Source organism: Mangifera indica, chromosome 3 (assembly GCF_011075055.1).
Source record: "Mangifera indica cultivar Alphonso chromosome 3, CATAS_Mindica_2.1, whole genome shotgun sequence".
Lineage (NCBI taxonomy): Eukaryota > Viridiplantae > Streptophyta > Magnoliopsida > Sapindales > Anacardiaceae > Mangifera > Mangifera indica.
Genome location: NC_058139.1, coordinates 3,076,275 through 3,092,985, shown reverse-complemented (window position 1 = coordinate 3,092,985; position 16,711 = coordinate 3,076,275). Strand labels below are relative to the sequence as shown.

Sequence of the window (16,711 nt, the reverse complement as noted above, 5' to 3'; positions counted from 1 at the left end):
TTTGCTGGGAAGACAGGCTTTTTTCTCAGTCTGAAGAAATTAAAGGATCTTTGGGATATAATATTTAAACAACTGCGAGTTGAGAGATTGAAAAAGAGGCAATAATTTCAATTTGACTGAATTAAAATGTGTAAAAATTTGTATGGCGGAACTGAAGACCAAGTTAGCCGAAATTAGGGAACCTAAATGAACAACGCAGAAGGAGAGGATGGGATGGTGGCGGTGGGTCACAAAGACAAAGGACCGCAACCCATTTTACTTCCCTATCACCCATTACATAATTAACTTAAAATTATGAGCCTCAAGTCAAGTGACCCCAATCCCATTTAATAGGTGCCTCATATAATAACAGTTCTAAAATCGAAACCCTAGAATTGTAGCCATGGATTTGATAACACGTGTCATCATATGAATTGAGTTGCATAGACTTCCCATGAGACCTAAAGTAAGAGTACAGTGCTTACCGGATAAAGATCATATGAGGCCCTCTTTCGTCTCGACAGGCCGATAGATAGCACTCCTCCAATATCTACAATTTTCGCTCTGATTTCTCAAACCCTCATTTTCTTCTCTTTTTCAACTCTATTTCTCCACCACTTCAATGGCAATCTCAGCCTCTGCAGCAATATCCTCCACTGCTCCAACATTCTCTTACTCTTATGCCTCTCCTTCTAATTCTTTACCCACCACAGCCGCTGTCCGTTCAAAACTAATCCGAACCCATCTCTCTTCTTCTTTTCTTCTGCCTTTCCCCACTACCTCGTCCTCCACAACCACCATCCGCCGCCGTACCTTCGTCGTCCGCGCCGCTCGTGGTAAATTCGAGCGGAAGAAACCCCATGTCAACATTGGTACTATCGGCCATGTAGACCACGGCAAGACAACTCTCACTGCTGCTTTAACCATGGCCTTAGCGGCTTTGGGTAACAGTGCCCCCAAGAAATACGATGAAATAGATGCTGCCCCAGAGGAACGTGCGCGTGGTATCACCATCAATACTGCGACGGTGGAATACGAGACGGAGAACCGCCACTATGCCCACGTGGACTGCCCTGGACATGCTGATTACGTGAAAAACATGATTACGGGTGCCGCCCAGATGGACGGTGCGATTTTGGTGGTGTCTGGTGCTGATGGTCCCATGCCTCAGACTAAAGAACATATTTTGTTGGCCAAGCAAGTGGGTGTGCCTAATATGGTTGTGTTTTTGAACAAGCAGGACCAAGTTGATGATGAAGAACTGTTGCAGCTTGTGGAGTTGGAGGTTCGTGAATTGCTTTCTTCTTATGAATTTCCTGGTGATGATGTGCCTATTATTTCTGGTTCTGCACTTTTAGCTTTAGAGGCTTTGATGGCTAATCCTGCAATTAAAAGAGGAGATAATCAATGGGTTGATAAGATTTATGAACTAATGGATTCTGTAGACAATTATATTCCAATCCCTCAAAGACAAACTGATTTACCCTTTTTGTTAGCCGTCGAAGATGTGTTTTCAATCACTGGTCGTGGTACTGTGGCCACTGGCCGCGTTGAGAGGGGTACAATTAAGGTGGGAGAAACAGTTGATGTTGTTGGGTTGAAAGATACTAGAAATACTACTGTAACTGGGGTTGAAATGTTTCAGAAGATTCTTGATGAGGCAATGGCTGGGGACAATGTAGGTTTGTTGCTTAGGGGTATTCAGAAGGCTGATATTCAGAGAGGAATGGTGTTGGCTAAGCCAGGAACAATTACCCCGCATACCAAGTTTTCTGCCATTGTCTATGTGTTGAAGAAGGAAGAGGGTGGTAGGCACTCACCATTCTTTGCCGGTTATAGGCCTCAATTTTACATGAGGACTACTGATGTTACAGGGAAAGTTACTTCTATTATGAATGATAAGGATGAAGAGTCTAAGATGGTTATGCCTGGTGACCGTGTCAAGATGGTTGTGGAGCTCATTGTGCCTGTGGCTTGTGAGCAAGGAATGAGATTTGCTATCAGAGAAGGCGGCAAGACTGTGGGAGCAGGTGTAATTCAGTCTATCATTGAGTGATACTTCAAATATTTGTTGTGGGCGGAATGATCTACCAATTTGAGTGGTGTTGAACTTTATAATCTCAAGTTTATGCAATTGGTTTCAACATTGTAGGAACTTCCTGAATCCAATGTCATATAATTTGCAGTTTTGCTTTTATTTTACAATGAACTCATGTTTCGTCTCAGTTGGATAATGTTCATGTGATTATTAAATGTGGCTCTTCTTTTTTCAATTGCTTTAGCCAATGTTACTCATTTAATGTTCCTTCAGACTTGTGGGATGAAGGAATAGCATAAAGTGACATACTTTGTCTGCAAATTTGCTCAACCTCTTCTGTCGTCCCAGAAGGCTTTTGCAGTCTGGACTCTTTGCTTGTGTCTCTACAATCATCCATTCTTGCGTTCATCTCATTTGCTTTATTCATTTAATCCATTAATAGAGCCAGTAAGGGCCTCTCTTTTGTTTTGTTTTGTTTTGTTTTGTTTTTTGTCACAAAACCTCTGTAAGTTAATTCCAAAATATACCCGATTCATGAAATTTGTGAAATAGCGGGAGATTAACTAACTTCAAGATTGTATACCTTAATTTTCTTAGACACCCTATAACGTAGCCAATTGGCTACAAATATATAGACTTAATACATTCATAAAGCTTAGCATTCATAGGCCATCATTTCCAGAACTACATGCTGGAAACCTCATACAGAAACCATTTCACTTCCTAAAATCATGCACCAGTATCGGAAACTTCAAACTCAGAACACGGTTGAGAGGATCAACCGTTGAATGAATGTTGCTCTCTGCTTTCTCTCTTCAATCTCCTCTTCATGACCTTCATCTACCAATGTTGGCTCCCTGCAAGCAGATTGAATGGAAATTCACATTCTATAATAAAATTACAATGTCTGAAATTCGAATATAAAAAAATAATAGAAACATAAATATCTGGTTTGAATTTATTGAAGTTCACTAATATCTATGAATTAAGTTTTAGTTTCCGCTCCAGAATTTGAAAGAATAATGAAACATGTGTCTTCAAAAATTTTCTGAAATTCTAAGCTCACTAATAAAATTACCATGGCTTGCATTTCAAACGGAAATTCTATACAGTCAGCAACTACAAGGCAAAAGATCTAATTAGAAAATAAACTAACGAAGAAGGATACCTTTTCGAATCAGAAACCACTGAGACCTCATCAGAAGAATCATCTTGCTGTGTCACTTTACTGTCAGAGAGAGGTGCATTTCTAAGAAACGGAGATAGGAGTGGATCTGATACAGATCCATGTGCATTCCCTCTACCAATTGTTGAAGTTCCAAGAAATGAGCTTAATTCCTTGCTAAGCATTGCTGAACCACCATTCCACAAACCAGATTTTTCAAATCTTTTCCTGCGCTGCAAAACATAAAGACATTGTCTTCCTTCAAAATCAAAACACCTAAATATGCTCAAGCAGGTCATAAGGATGCATCTAATAACATGAAGATTAAAAACAAAGAAACAATACCTTTAATAAACTAGTATGCTGCACAATGAAATGTTCAGTGGCATCTTTCAAAAGATTTGCTGCACATAGTGGACAGACCTGAACATCCAAAATAAGCAGCCACCAAATTCAATTCAGTTTCAATAATATGACCAAACAAATCATTGGCAGTATTGCAGGACGTCCAATTATGATGACATCCTTCCCTTCTTAACTTAATCAGGATGAATATGTCACATTTTCCAGAAGCAGCTTCATGCAACATAACAAACATATATTTATTATATTCAAGAAGTGAAACATTATTGAGTGATCACAAATTAAGGATGAAATGTGTATATGGGTACAAATCCTCACACATGATAAGCTATCAGATGAAGATAATCACATACTGCATTCTTCAAGTCAAAGCAATGTTCTTCCTGCAGATGGCTACAGACCAAATGTACTTCAATATCAACATAACAGAAGGGACATGGAAAGCAAGCTTTTGCATCATCATCACCTTCTGAATCATCAACTATGGACTGATTATCTGTCCAGCATATAAAACAGTAAGAAATAAACTTTTTACATATAATATGTTCAAAAACTTAGCACCAACAAGTTATACACCTAAAATTCGCAACATAGTTTAAACAAAGTAAACATCAATGAAGGAAAAAAAGAGAGAGAGAAAGAATGATATCATATATACAGAGAATATAGAAAAGCGAGAAGGATCAATCCTTTTGGGAGAATGAGTCTCCTCTAAGGCTTAAACGTCCAAGGGTTTTATAGATTGTTGGCAACCAATTTATTTCGAGTGAAAGAAGTCAACAATATACAGTTAAAAGATTATTTTGAACTGATCAAAGGTAAAACACCTTAAAAATCAACCTAGAGAAATATTTCGACTGGTATAGACAGGTCCTTTAGATCCTGCAGCATTCTAAACAGTGGATCCAGTGCTAGGCTATACATAACTTAACATGATTCTTCTGTAAAATGCTTCAAGATCATGTCTTGAAGCCGCTAAAGAAAAGCAATATTTGATGATTTATAATGTATGATTATTTGACTGCAACTACAGAAACCTTAAAAATGCACAGAGATTGAAAATTTAGTAACTGTGAGCAACAAGAGTCAATCCATTGTTCTCTTAAAATTTCTATACATCTATCACCTTCTCTAGGAAATCTGCAATAGCAAAAGATAACTATAATATTTTAAAACAGACTTTTGCCACTTTTAGAAACATTCTTCTGTCAAAACATTCCACCATCACCTTTAAAATTCACTTCATCATATTCAACTTCATTGATATCATCCTTCTCACTCTCATGCTGATGACGTACTTTAAGTGGAGAGCCTTCGACTTGTACTGTTTTTCCCCCAACAGCTGCAACTAAAGCGCCCTCAGTTTATTTAAAGAATTATCAATCTAAACCAACATACCGTCTCTCCTTATCATTGGTGTCATCTGACAACTTAACCGGCATAGCTTAACAAATTTGCTGAATAATTAGCCTCCAACAAAACAACTTAATCAAGAAGGGTCTTATCAAGATTTTGCAAAGCCTCTCAACAACCCCATTTCCTAAGAGGTAAAACGCATATAATAAAAGAAATTCCTCTATGATTATGTGGAAATGATCAAACAACAAAGTATATAATAATAATAATAAATGAAAAAGAAAAAGTTTTTCTTGCTTCGAAACGTTGAGCAGAATCTATTGAAAATCTTCAGAGCCAGTTCTCATACAAACAGTACTAACTACTTCCAAGTTGCAGTCGAAACAAAAATGGTGAAAACAGTTTCCAATAAAACACAGACGTACCAGAGTTGAGGCGAGAAGCTTGGACAGCAGAGAAGTGCTTAGCAGAGCGGACCCTTGAGGCCCATAAGTCAATGTCCATGATGATATCAGCTTCCAGATGATTACGTCAGCTTCAGACGGCCGTTGACAGAAGAATGGACATTTGAGCTTACTCTTGCTATGCCATTATATCCATCTCGTCCCGTCGAAACTTTTCCTGACACACAAAAAGCTACCTTATTGATGGATGACACGTGGCCTATATTTTTTTATTAAAATTATTATTAAATTTTAATTTTGTTTAAAATTATGTTATATTTATATTAGAAAAGGCATTCAAAATTATTGTCAAGTTAATTCGGTGTGAATAAATAAAAATAATAATGAAACTAACACAAGGCAACACCAATTTTAATTATTTGATTATTGACCCTCATGACTAGACTTTTCATCAACATTACAAAAAGAAAGAAGGGTTGCCATGTTTATTAGCAATAAAATTATGGATGTAAATAATGTGAATAAATTTATCCATAAATAATAATATATTAATATTTATTTAATAATTTTGAATTAAAAATAAAATAATATTTAATTACATAATAATTATAAATAAATTTATATATATTATTTATAAACATAGTATCATTCATTTATTAAACTAGACTTATTATTTGAACTTTGCATTACATGCCCATTTGAAAATAAATAGATTATGAGCATAACTTTATACAAAACTCATGTGTATAATTTTTATATATAATTTTATGTATAAATAATAATGTGTTATTATGTGATTGAATAATTAAAAATTAAAGATAAAATAATACTTAATTATATGATAATATATCTTTATTTATGTATAAAATCATATACAAAAATTATGCATATGTTTTGATTGTTTGAAAATATATCAAGAGGAAAGATGAATGCTTGGTAGCTATCCCCAGTGCTTATACCCGGCAGAATCTTCACTTAACAAAAATGTCTTTTGCAATCTCATAGTAAGTTTTTTGATATCAAAATTAATGAAAATACGTAAATACCCAATTAAATTGTTGTCAATATGGATAGGTTTTCTCATGCATAATCCAAATCTCTGTCGTCTTTGAAGAAGCCTTTGACAGTAAATATATAATTTTTCTACTTCCTCTTTGAGGAAATAGATAAAAGAGAATGGTTTTACCTGGTGCTCACACTATTGATCTCATCAAGAATACTGAGATTTTATGGGTATGAGCTATGTTAAAGATCGAAAACAAAGTCTAACTCTACTTATAATCTATACAGTTGCGGAGGTATCGAAATGAAATGAAGAAGGAAACAATATGACCTCACTTCTTGTCCCCAAATAGCAGCTTTTTTAAAGTCATATTGATAGTTTATGATTATGTCATTAAAAGGAATGAAATGAAGATGATCAACGAATCTTTGTATCATATTAGATCTCATTACTTTAACCTGCCCAACAATCTGCAGGCACAACGCTAACTTTTAGTCAAACTTTAACTTTTCTTCATGATTAAAGAATGTAATGTTCTTATATACTGCACATCATAATTATATATCAGCAAATCAATCAATCAATCTGGGTTTTAGATTGAGTATGAGTGGTAGTTATGAAGCCAAAGAAGCCCCACAGTTTTGAAGAAAGATAGGGGAGAAGATGAAAGTCAAAGAAGACAGAAAAAGATAGATCAATATTACTTAATTAAACATAAAACCTTTATTGCATATCAAGCACCAGCTGAGCAAACTACTTACAATCCGTTATCTGATTCATAAATCAACACTAGCTTCTTCTGAGATCTGACCACTTATTCGGGACATACAACACTCATACAAATGAATAACGACACAGAATTCTAAATCTTAAAAAATAAACATTGTAACCAGAAAAACTGATAAAAATACCGAACAAACAAGTCTCAAGAAATATAGTAATCGGACCAAAAGGCTTGATTCCCCTTTCATGAATAATTTTGTGTTGAGAAGATCTCTAGCTAGCTAGCTAGCTACCTTTCTTCAAGTGGAAGCTAGAAAAGCCACCCGTTTCATGACAGTGAGAGAACAGCCTAAACTGTATCTTTGGGGTACTAAGAATAAACACACCCGTTACCATAAAGTTGAACGTCACAACCATGGTGTTAAGAAGAGGAAGAAAATGACTTAAATCAGCGAGCTGGAAGGGTAGAGGAGAGAGATATACTTCATAGACAGGCACTAGACACACTCTCCTCATATATATATATTGAGGATATGAAGAGATACGTGCAGCAGCAGAAAGAAATTGGAAAATGAGCTTTTATTTTGAGAAGGGATGCATTGCACAGCACTATATATCAGCATGGTGTGGAGACGGCAATCTTATATTCCCGCGCGCGCATGCACGTTTCTCTTTAATAGTGCAGAGGCGGCACGTTTCCACAAGGAAAAAGAAAGGTAAGAAAGAGATGAACGAAGACAATGGATATGTTTTGTTAAGGGTGTAACTTTTTTTGCAGGCAAAGCATGGTGTCCTAAAGCTGGGACTCCTTTCAAAACCCAACTAAAGGATCTTTAGCAAACCTACTTTGAATATGACGCCATTAGCGCTGTGGGGCTGTTTTTTTTTTTTTTCAACTTTGGGATCTCTTCACCCACCCCACTAATGTATGTGTTTCTGTTATGAGGTGACAATTATGCTACCCACATGGATTAAAGTCAATTCTATCTCTGTTTCTTATGATCCTGAAAATATCTGTTCGTCTTGAAAGTATTACTTACAAATCCCGCTGAATTTTCTGCAGGTTCAATCACAGTGTAAGATTTTCTTGCTTCATTCAGAGAGAGAATGTCTGTGTTAACCTAAATATGGCTGACACGTGTAATTTTTGCAGTTTCAATCACACTGTAAGATTTTCTTGCTTCATTCAGAGAGAGAATGTCTATGGTAACCTAACAATGGCTGACACGTGTAATGAAAAATAAACACCTTGCCCAACTGGCTCTCAGGGCACGTTAAAAAAGAAGACTTGGGGGGCGGGGCGGGGATAAAGTTTATAACGACCGGAACTTCGCGTGGAAGACAATCATGGTGGGACCCCGAAATTAAGGTGGCTGAACTAAAATTTTCCCTGCCGTTTGTATTTTACAGTTCGAAAGCTGACTTTGCTAATTTTGCGGAAGAAAGTGACTTTATTTTACTGTGATGTGACTTTTATAATTTAGGGATGAAGAAGAGAATTACGAAATCGATTTCGACCCGGTTATCTATTCGGACTAGACCCGACATGTAGCAAGTTTCACAGGTGAGATTTATGGCGGCAAGCGTTAAATAAACCCTTGAAAACCCCTAAAGCACGCAGCTATTTCATAATAACATCTTTCGCCTCAAAAGCAGCCATGAATCGATCTAAGGCAATCCTCGCATCTCTTAGACTCACCAACTCGCTGCTCTCGACTCGCCTTTCTTCATGTCGGCTTCTGTTTACTCGGGTGAATCACTTCTCTGACCTCTACTCATTTACTCTCTTAAATCAATCAAACACTTCACATTTTGTCAATATTGCCCATCAAAGGCTATCATTTTCCACAAATTCAAACTCTATTGTAGAGCTTATTTTAGCCTATGATTGGTCTGACGAATTAGAGAACAAGTTAGAAGAATTGAATCCAAAAATGTCCCATGAAATTGTCATCTATGTTTTAAAGAAACTTGATAAAGACCCAGAAAAAGCATCGGCTTTCTTCGATTGGGTTTGCGATAAAAACGGATTTAGACCAAGTTCTTCTATTTATAGTATGATGCTCAGGATATTAGTAAACAACGAGTCAATGAAGCAGTTTTGGATCGTTCTAAGGAAAATGAAAGAACAGAAGTGTTGTATTGATGAAGAAACTTATAATACTATTTTGGGGGTTCTAAAGAAGGCTAAGATGGATAGTGATGTGGTGGCTTTGTACCATTTTCATGATAGGATGGTTCAGGAGAATGCTGCGGTTAGTGTTGTAAAGAAAGTGGTCGATGTTCTGTTAGGGACAGATTGGTGTGACAAGGTGAAGAAAGAATTGGAGGGCATGAAAATTGAGTTGTCGGATGATTTTGTTATAAGAGTTCTGAGAGAACTTCGAAATTATCCTTTGAAAGCTTTGAGCTTTTTCAATTGGGTTGCTGAGTATACGGGTTCTGAACATAATGCCATAATGTATAATGCTATATTAAGGGTTCTTGCCCAGCGTGATTCGAAGGAGGAATTTTGGAGTGTTGTTGAGTTAATGAAGAATGCGGGGCATGAGATGGACTTTGACACTTACATAAAGATTTCAAGACAGTTCCACAAATTTAAGATGATGAATGATGCGGTGAGGCTTTTTGAGTTTATGATGGATGGCCCATATAAGCCTTCAGTTCAGGAATGTAGCTTGCTTTTACGAATTATTTCATTAGGTGAAAACCCTGATTTGGATTTGGTGTTTAGAGTTGCAAAGAAATATGAGGCAACAGGGAATTTTCTCTCTAAGCCAGTTTATGATGGGATCCATAGGTCTTTGACAAGGGTGGGAAGGTTTGATGAAGCAGAGAAGATAATGAAGGTTATGAAAAATGCGGGATATGAGCCTGACAACATCACATATGGCCAACTGGTTTTTGGACTTTGTAAAGCAAGGAGGTTTGAAGAAGCCTCCAGGGTGCTGGATGAAATGGAAGAAAATGGATGTATTCCTGACATCATGACATGGACCACTTTGATTAAAGGGCATTGCATTGCTAATGAAGTTGACAAGGCATTAATGTGTTTTGCAAAGATGATGGAGAAAAATATTGATGCTGATGCTGATCTGTTGGAGGTCTTGATAAATGGTTTCCTTCATCAAAAAAGGGTAAAGGGTGCATATGAATTGCTTGTAGGGATGGTAGAAAAGTCTCATATAAGACCTTGGCAATCTACATTTAAATTTCTTATAGAAAAGCTTTTGGGGGTAAGTAAACTTGAAGAAGCAATGAACCTCCTACGATTAATGAAGAAACAGAACTACCCACCTTACCCTGAGCCCTTTGTTCAGTATATTTCGAAGTTCGGGACTGTGGAAGATGCTTCAGAATTTTTGAAAGCATTGAGTGTGAAGGAGTACCCATCCTCTTCTGCTTATCTTTATGTTTTCCAATCCTTCTTTAATGAAGGTAGACATTCTGAGGCCAGAGATCTGCTATATAAGTGCCCTCATCACATTCGCAAGAATTCTAAAATCTCTGAACTTTTTGGTTCTGCAAAGAGTGACACAGTTGCCGTTCATTCAGGGAAGCAGTCTAATGTTTAGATCTAGTTTCATGCTATGCAACAAGCAAATATCTGTATTTCTACAGCAAAGGCTCCTTCATTTTAGATCCATGTGTTCGGCTTAATTAAGCTAGTTGTACAAAGATTGTGACTAGATTTCAGAGGCTTTGCTAGGTTTTCATTCTGAACATGAGTGGCACTGCCAGTTGGTATGTGAGCTTCAGAAATTTAAGCTTTTAATTTCAATGTGTTTTTGTTTCAGTGTTATAAAACATTATGCATTCTATCTCAACTTGAAACAGCCATGGAGGTCATATCCCTTATATCTGATAGATTTGATAATCTTTGTAGCCAAGCTTATTTGTTCTTCACTTTTGATGCTTTGCATCTTTGTAATTCGTTGGGGGTATGGCAGTGTTTCTAAAATCATGTTAAGATGTATAGTCCTATTATTCTGCTAATTTGTTGGATAACTAGCTGGTAGAAATTTTATTCTCAGAAAAGCAATAGATTTGAAGTTGCTATTCAAATTATGGTAAAACTGATTCTCAGCTCCCCAGAAATTGAGATATAACATTGGAAAGCCTGGGTAAGATTTTTAGCATCTTATACTTGAATTTGATTATGATAATACCGTTGCATATTCCTCTAGTGCAAAGCCAGATATGAAGTTTTACTCTGTATATCAAGCCACTCAAGTTTAGCTCTCAAGCGAAGCCCCGAGTTTAAGGATAGCCAGTGCAGTGAACTCACGAACTAACAATTCAATAAATACAACATCAATAACCCAAAAAGTTTTAGAACTTATATTTACACTCATAAAATCTTATTTTCGTATTTTACATATACTGAAATAATTAATAAATATATAAATTATATGATTAAAAATAATAGTTTGCAAGTTAAAAATTAAAATTAGTTCTTTTAGCTGAACTTAAATCTACCATACTTGTCTTGATTTCGAATTCGAGCCAAAATCTCATCAAGTTGACAAGCTCAAACTCTTTTTAAAGTAATCGAGCGGAGCTCAAACCAGCTTGGCCAGGCCCAGTTACACTCACCATAACCAGCTCTGCCAACAAACGGGAGACTTCATTCTGAAAATATTGATATATGACGACAGCAAAAGACAAGTTTTTTAAAACATTATTTTACATTAAAGCAGTCAACACATGTATTACATGGAGTGAACATTAATTCAGTTCAGTCAGGTAGCTCAGAACGCTCCCTTCTTGCTGTATCGATCATTGTAAGCAAAAACTTGCTAGGGTCACAAACGTATGGGGTAGCAAGAGCTGCATGTGCCAAAAATGGAAGTTTCCTTAATGATCTTCCACTCAAACCCTAGAAGAGGAAAACATTAACAATCATCATCCAGAAAAATTCACTTCAATCTTTCCAAGCTACAGAAGTGCAGAATTTCTTAAGCATTGAAAGATTTCGTAACTTACTTCGCATGCTTCTGCAGCTTCAAGCAATTGTTTACACAGGTGCAGCGGGGTTTCAGCCTCTTGGATCTCAGGCTTGTTCAATTTCTCTCTTGAAGTGGCAAAATTTGGAAGCATGGTGTGCTCAGAATCCTAAAGAAATTCCAATGATCATTAGCAACTGAATAAATTGAGCCATTCCATGCTTACATATGCATGTAGGGATAATATTAATGCTTTGAAAACATGGTTTTCATCTTTAGTGCAACAGGCAAGAGAAGCCTTCACCTGAAACTTTGATATAATTCCAGCTCGTATAAGTTCCTGCAAGCAGGACCTTAAAATTTCGTATCGAGCTTGAAGAGTTGGAGGACCGACGTATGCTTTGATATCAGCACGATCAACAAATGCAATATCTGAAACCAAAATTTGATAAATCTATACACTAGAAGCAAGATAGAGACTTTCAAAAAAGAAAAAGGAAGAACAAATGAATAAACGACTTCATAATAAGGGAAGCAATGCTACCAAAAAGAAAAACTATTAATAGAAAAAAAAAAAAGCAAAGTAAGAGCATCAACATTGTATAAGTGTCAAAGAAATGAATTTATATTGGCAAAGTTACTAACAACAATATTATAAAAAGGTGTAACAAGTGGAAATGAGGGGAAAAAATTCTCTCACATTAGGATGCATTGCTTTAAACAGATAAATTTACTAAATATAAATTAGATCTGACTTACCAATGGCAGCAGTTATGTTTGATGTAGTCAGAATTATCACATTCGGTGATGATTTCAGTTTGTCCATCTGAGTAAGTAGTGCATTCACAACCTGATATGTGCATGTTTTTTAAGTTTCAATAGCCTTAAAAGATATGTCATCATACCATTTATAGCATGTTCTGAAAGAAGTCTGGATAAAGTTTGGAGGAAAAAAAAGTGCAGTACCCGAATAGAATCTGAAGGTTCAGAACCAGACAAGGCAGCCTTTCTAGCAGCAGCAAGGCTTTCAACTTCATCTGAGTATTACCATAATCAGATAAATAAAAGTTAGAAGAATGAAAGAGAATACTTTGTAAAAAAACCAAGTAGAAGAAATTCAGTAGCATTAATCTCACCAATCAAAACAAATACCAGATTGTTTTCTTCCTCAACCATTTCTTGAATTTTTTGGAAAAGCTTTGCGACCTACAGTAACTACACTAGGTTAAAACCAAGTAATACATTCATTCACTAAAATGCAAACTCAGCACAACCTTTCACAGATAGAAACTTCTAAAGTATTTAACAGACACAAGAATTTCAAATGATGGGAAAAACTTCAAAGGTCAGTGGGTTAACGTCTTGCAGGTATTACAGCGTGAAGATGATAACACCAAAGTTCATAGAAACCTTGATGAAATCTAGACTGAACAAGATTTTGCAGGAGTTTCAAACCCAACTTTCCAAGGTTCAATAATCATATTACAGGAAATGGAAGTGGTTTTTAAGGAAATTGCAGAATGATAACATACCAATTTCCCACTTTCAGAAAACCATTTACTGAACAAAGAATGGGCGTTAACTTCAATCAACTGGGACTGTGGATATCTGATGGAAGTATAAACCGAAAAAGCATTATCAGCCCAGGTTATATGTTATGGAATGAGCTAAACATGGTACAGAAAAAAAAAAATTAACAAACCTGAAGCTAAATCTAATGGAGAGCTTTTGAGCCAATGCTTTACATAAGGACGTCTTCCCAGTTCCAGGAGGTCCATGTAAAAGGATAATGCTGCAAATAAATAAAAAATTATACAAGAAATAACTATAACAAGCACCACTTTAACCAAAAAAAAAAAAAGGTTCCTGGTTTATCAGTGAATTGTTGCACTGAAGATTTTCTAATTGTTGAGACAGTAGACATGACAATGCTACACACACATTCACAAAATAAACAAACAACTAAACCTTAATACATCCTAATGGAATATTTATGAACTTTGCTCACCAAAGCCAGACATATAATCTAAATGCAAGTATAGCACCCATATTTCGCTTATTCTCATCCCATACATGAAAAATTAGAGTAGAAGAAATTGGTAAAATGTTCCTTACCGGTTCCATGTAACAAGAAAAGGATCAACACCCTTCTCAGTAAATAGCAATGCACTTGATGCATAGCGCAATAACCTTTGCTTGAGACCAGATTCATATATCAAGCTGCAAGAACAAAATACCGTGTCAGTACACCAATGGGATAAAATTGTAAAGAAAAATAAGCAATAAAAATACCTTTCCCACATCCCATCAAATTCCTTGGCAGGAAGAATCCATTCATTGAAGCTAGAAGGTTGACCATCCCCACTTAGCTCCTCGCATGGTCCTTCCTCACTAAGCTGACCAAACAACACTCAAAAGATTAATTTTTTTATTCACAATATGATTTTTGGGTGATCTTGAGCATAAAGTAGCACCCAGCCCCTTCCACTTCCAATGTGGGACAACAATCTCCCCCTCACACATCATGTCATTGATTAGAAATCCTTATCAATGGATCTTTGGTGAAATGTTGGGTGTAGGATTTGGGTGATTTTGAGCTTTCTCAACCCAAAAGCTAACTCAAGAGATGAAACTTTCTCTCATACTTATAAACTAACACCCAACCCCTTTCAATTCCGATTTGGGATTCCGAGCAACAGTCAAACAACTCTTTTGTTGAAGTTTATGGACATTTTACATATCAAAAAAAAAAAAAAATACGCATTAAATTACCTGAAAGACATGAACAATGGGTTTGACTTGCCAGAATAGAAGAATATCATGATTTTGCACCCATTCATCTACAAAAATAACAAACTCATACATCAGAAATGCAGTGAATCGAAACCTCTTCACCAATGCGTACTTCATATTCTGTGAACTGAAACAGTTTATTTATTTTCTAATCTAAATAAATGGAGTGATCATACCAGTGTCACAAATACAAATTCTTTGTACATTTTCCATCAGAAAGGAATCATCAACAGGAACCGGGATTGGTCCATCTACATAGCTTAAACTTCTCTTTTCAAGCATTCTAACATAAGCATGAACCAATCAAACTCTTTAAGCTCTGAATGATCAACAAATCAAACACAAAAATACATAATGCCCGAAACAAATATTTGGTTAAATTCTTACCTTTCAACGGCTAACCTGACATCATCTGTGCGAGCAGTGCTTGAGGCCCTCAAACAAACTTCAACTGCAGGAAAAATATTAGTAAGAAGGTGACAATTTGAAATCCAAGCTAAATTAACCGAAAAATTGAAATTTTGATACCAGAGACAAGATATTTGTCCTGGTTGAGAAGGGGAGAAGAAGGACGGACAGCGACGGCGTCTGGTTCGGAGATCTCGGTGTGTGAGAGGCTTTGAGTGGTGATTTCCATGGGAGTGCTCATTTCGGGTGGAAATTTCTGATCTGCAAATTATAACTTAGACTGTATCACAGAGGATTGGGCACTGTATCAAACCCTAGAGACATAGAACTTGGGGATTTTATTTAAAAATGGGCGGGAATTATCGTTCGCCCTTTTTATACATTATATCTGAAACACAGGGGATCATGTATTCGTGTATATATACACAAATAAAAATGTGTCCAATTTAGTCTAAATTCCGTTTTCCCCCTGACCTTTGATGAAAATTCACCCACCGGTTAAGTTTGAAAGTTTTTTTCTTCACGTATCATCCAGTAATAATGAAATAATAAAACTATATGTACGTATTTTAAATACATACATGAGTATATATTTATATATGTCATCATATAATTAATTAATTTTAAATTAAAAATATAATAATATTCATACACATGATAACACATATAAATATATATATATTTATATATTTAAAATAAGTACATATAATATTATTCATAATGAAAATCTTTTCATTATTGTATCCTCAAATAATATTTAATTTATAATTATAATTATATCATTTTTCTTTTTTTTTAAATCCATTTTTATTTTTCTTCCTCAACCTTCATTTTCACCACCCAATTAAATCAAATCTAAATTCAGAGTCTCTAACTAATTATCTAAGTATAAGTTTGAACTTTTGTCACATTCAAATTAAATAAGTCTAAATCTAAATCAAACTCAATCAGATATAAGAATAAGATGATGGTTGATTATGAGGTAGAAGTTAGAGATAGTGGTGAGAGACACTATTAATTATACCATGACAAGCATGAGAAATCAAATGTGTGAGGTGACATTTGAGTTGTGCAACGAGATGAAATGTCATAATTTTGATATAATTTAGTTTTAAGTGGTGTGATTTGGTTGGAATTGTACCAAGATAAAGGGATTTTGACCAAATTTTACAATCTCATATGTGATTTGGTTAAAAAGGCCAAAGGACTATTTTTTATCAAAGTTTTAATACAAATACAAATAAACACGCGTGAGATTTAAAAAATTCAAACACTTATATATAAGCTAATTTTTGTTAGAGACAAGAGTAAAATCATCATTTTACCACTAAACTCTAAACCCTACCAAATTTATATCATTTTCTTCTTTTAGTTTACAAAATTAATAATTTTTCCTTAGGTTAAACTTCGAAAAATCACAATTTCTCCCATAAGGTTTCTCTTTTCTTCTTCTTCATCTCTGACAACTGGAATTTAGTCGTGCCTCTCTGTCACCTATCATCGATGCTTTCTTCTCCTAGATCTACCATAAAT

At 35.5% G+C, this 16,711-nt stretch overlaps 4 protein-coding genes across 4 annotated transcripts; 2 read left to right on the top strand and 2 right to left on the bottom strand.

The window, feature by feature from the left end:
- Nucleotides 1–474: 474 nt before the first annotated feature.
- LOC123211371 (elongation factor Tu, chloroplastic) lies at nt 475–2,252 on the top strand. The gene has a single exon (XM_044630057.1). The coding sequence runs from the start codon at nt 602–604 to the stop codon at nt 2,033–2,035; it is 1,434 nt and encodes a 477-aa protein (XP_044485992.1). The 5' UTR covers nt 475–601; the 3' UTR covers nt 2,036–2,252.
- Nucleotides 2,253–2,576: 324 nt separating this feature from the next.
- On the bottom strand, nt 2,577–5,510 carry LOC123211372 (protein DEHYDRATION-INDUCED 19 homolog 6-like). The gene is made up of 5 exons (XM_044630058.1): nt 5,327–5,510; nt 3,899–4,041; nt 3,528–3,605; nt 3,186–3,415; nt 2,577–2,874 (listed from the first exon to the last, which is right to left on the bottom strand). The coding sequence occupies exons 1-5, from the start codon at nt 5,403–5,405 to the stop codon at nt 2,775–2,777; spliced, it is 630 nt and encodes a 209-aa protein (XP_044485993.1). The 5' UTR covers nt 5,406–5,510; the 3' UTR covers nt 2,577–2,774.
- Nucleotides 5,511–8,508: 2,998 nt separating this feature from the next.
- On the top strand, nt 8,509–10,858 carry LOC123210286 (pentatricopeptide repeat-containing protein At3g48250, chloroplastic). The gene has a single exon (XM_044628551.1). The coding sequence runs from the start codon at nt 8,690–8,692 to the stop codon at nt 10,604–10,606; it is 1,917 nt and encodes a 638-aa protein (XP_044484486.1). The 5' UTR covers nt 8,509–8,689; the 3' UTR covers nt 10,607–10,858.
- Nucleotides 10,859–11,524: 666 nt separating this feature from the next.
- Nucleotides 11,525–15,549, bottom strand: LOC123210806 (pachytene checkpoint protein 2 homolog). Its single transcript, XM_044629293.1, has 14 exons — nt 15,299–15,549; nt 15,158–15,221; nt 14,947–15,053; nt 14,750–14,817; nt 14,270–14,373; nt 14,093–14,197; nt 13,680–13,769; nt 13,510–13,585; nt 13,114–13,183; nt 12,944–13,014; nt 12,737–12,827; nt 12,282–12,409; nt 12,018–12,146; nt 11,525–11,910 (listed from the first exon to the last, which is right to left on the bottom strand). Exons 1-14 carry the CDS (start codon nt 15,417–15,419, stop codon nt 11,770–11,772), a joined length of 1,365 nt encoding a protein of 454 aa, XP_044485228.1. The 5' UTR covers nt 15,420–15,549; the 3' UTR covers nt 11,525–11,769.
- Nucleotides 15,550–16,711: the final 1,162 nt, after the last annotated feature.

Excerpts from the sequence above, each read along its gene's own strand:
- LOC123211371 (XM_044630057.1), top strand. The coding sequence starts at position 602 with ATGGCAATCTCAGCCTCTGCAGCAATATCCTCCACTGCTCCAACATTC.
- LOC123211372 (XM_044630058.1), bottom strand. The coding sequence starts at position 5,405 with ATGGACATTGACTTATGGGCCTCAAGGGTCCGCTCTGCTAAGCACTTC. Across the intron at positions 4,042-5,326 it reads AGCTTCTCGCCTCAACTCTG|ATAATCAGTCCATAGTTGAT; the intron begins GTACGTCTGTGT and ends TATGCTGGACAG. Across the intron at positions 3,606-3,898 it reads GCTTTGACTTGAAGAATGCA|GTCTGTCCACTATGTGCAGC; the intron begins GTATGTGATTAT and ends TTGGATGTTCAG.
- LOC123210286 (XM_044628551.1), top strand. The coding sequence starts at position 8,690 with ATGAATCGATCTAAGGCAATCCTCGCATCTCTTAGACTCACCAACTCG.
- LOC123210806 (XM_044629293.1), bottom strand. The coding sequence starts at position 15,419 with ATGAGCACTCCCATGGAAATCACCACTCAAAGCCTCTCACACACCGAG. Across the intron at positions 14,374-14,749 it reads CCATTGTTCATGTCTTTCAG|CTTAGTGAGGAAGGACCATG; the intron begins GTAATTTAATGC and ends TTGTTTGGTCAG. Across the intron at positions 13,586-13,679 it reads TCCATTAGATTTAGCTTCAG|ATATCCACAGTCCCAGTTGA; the intron begins GTTTGTTAATTT and ends TACTTCCATCAG.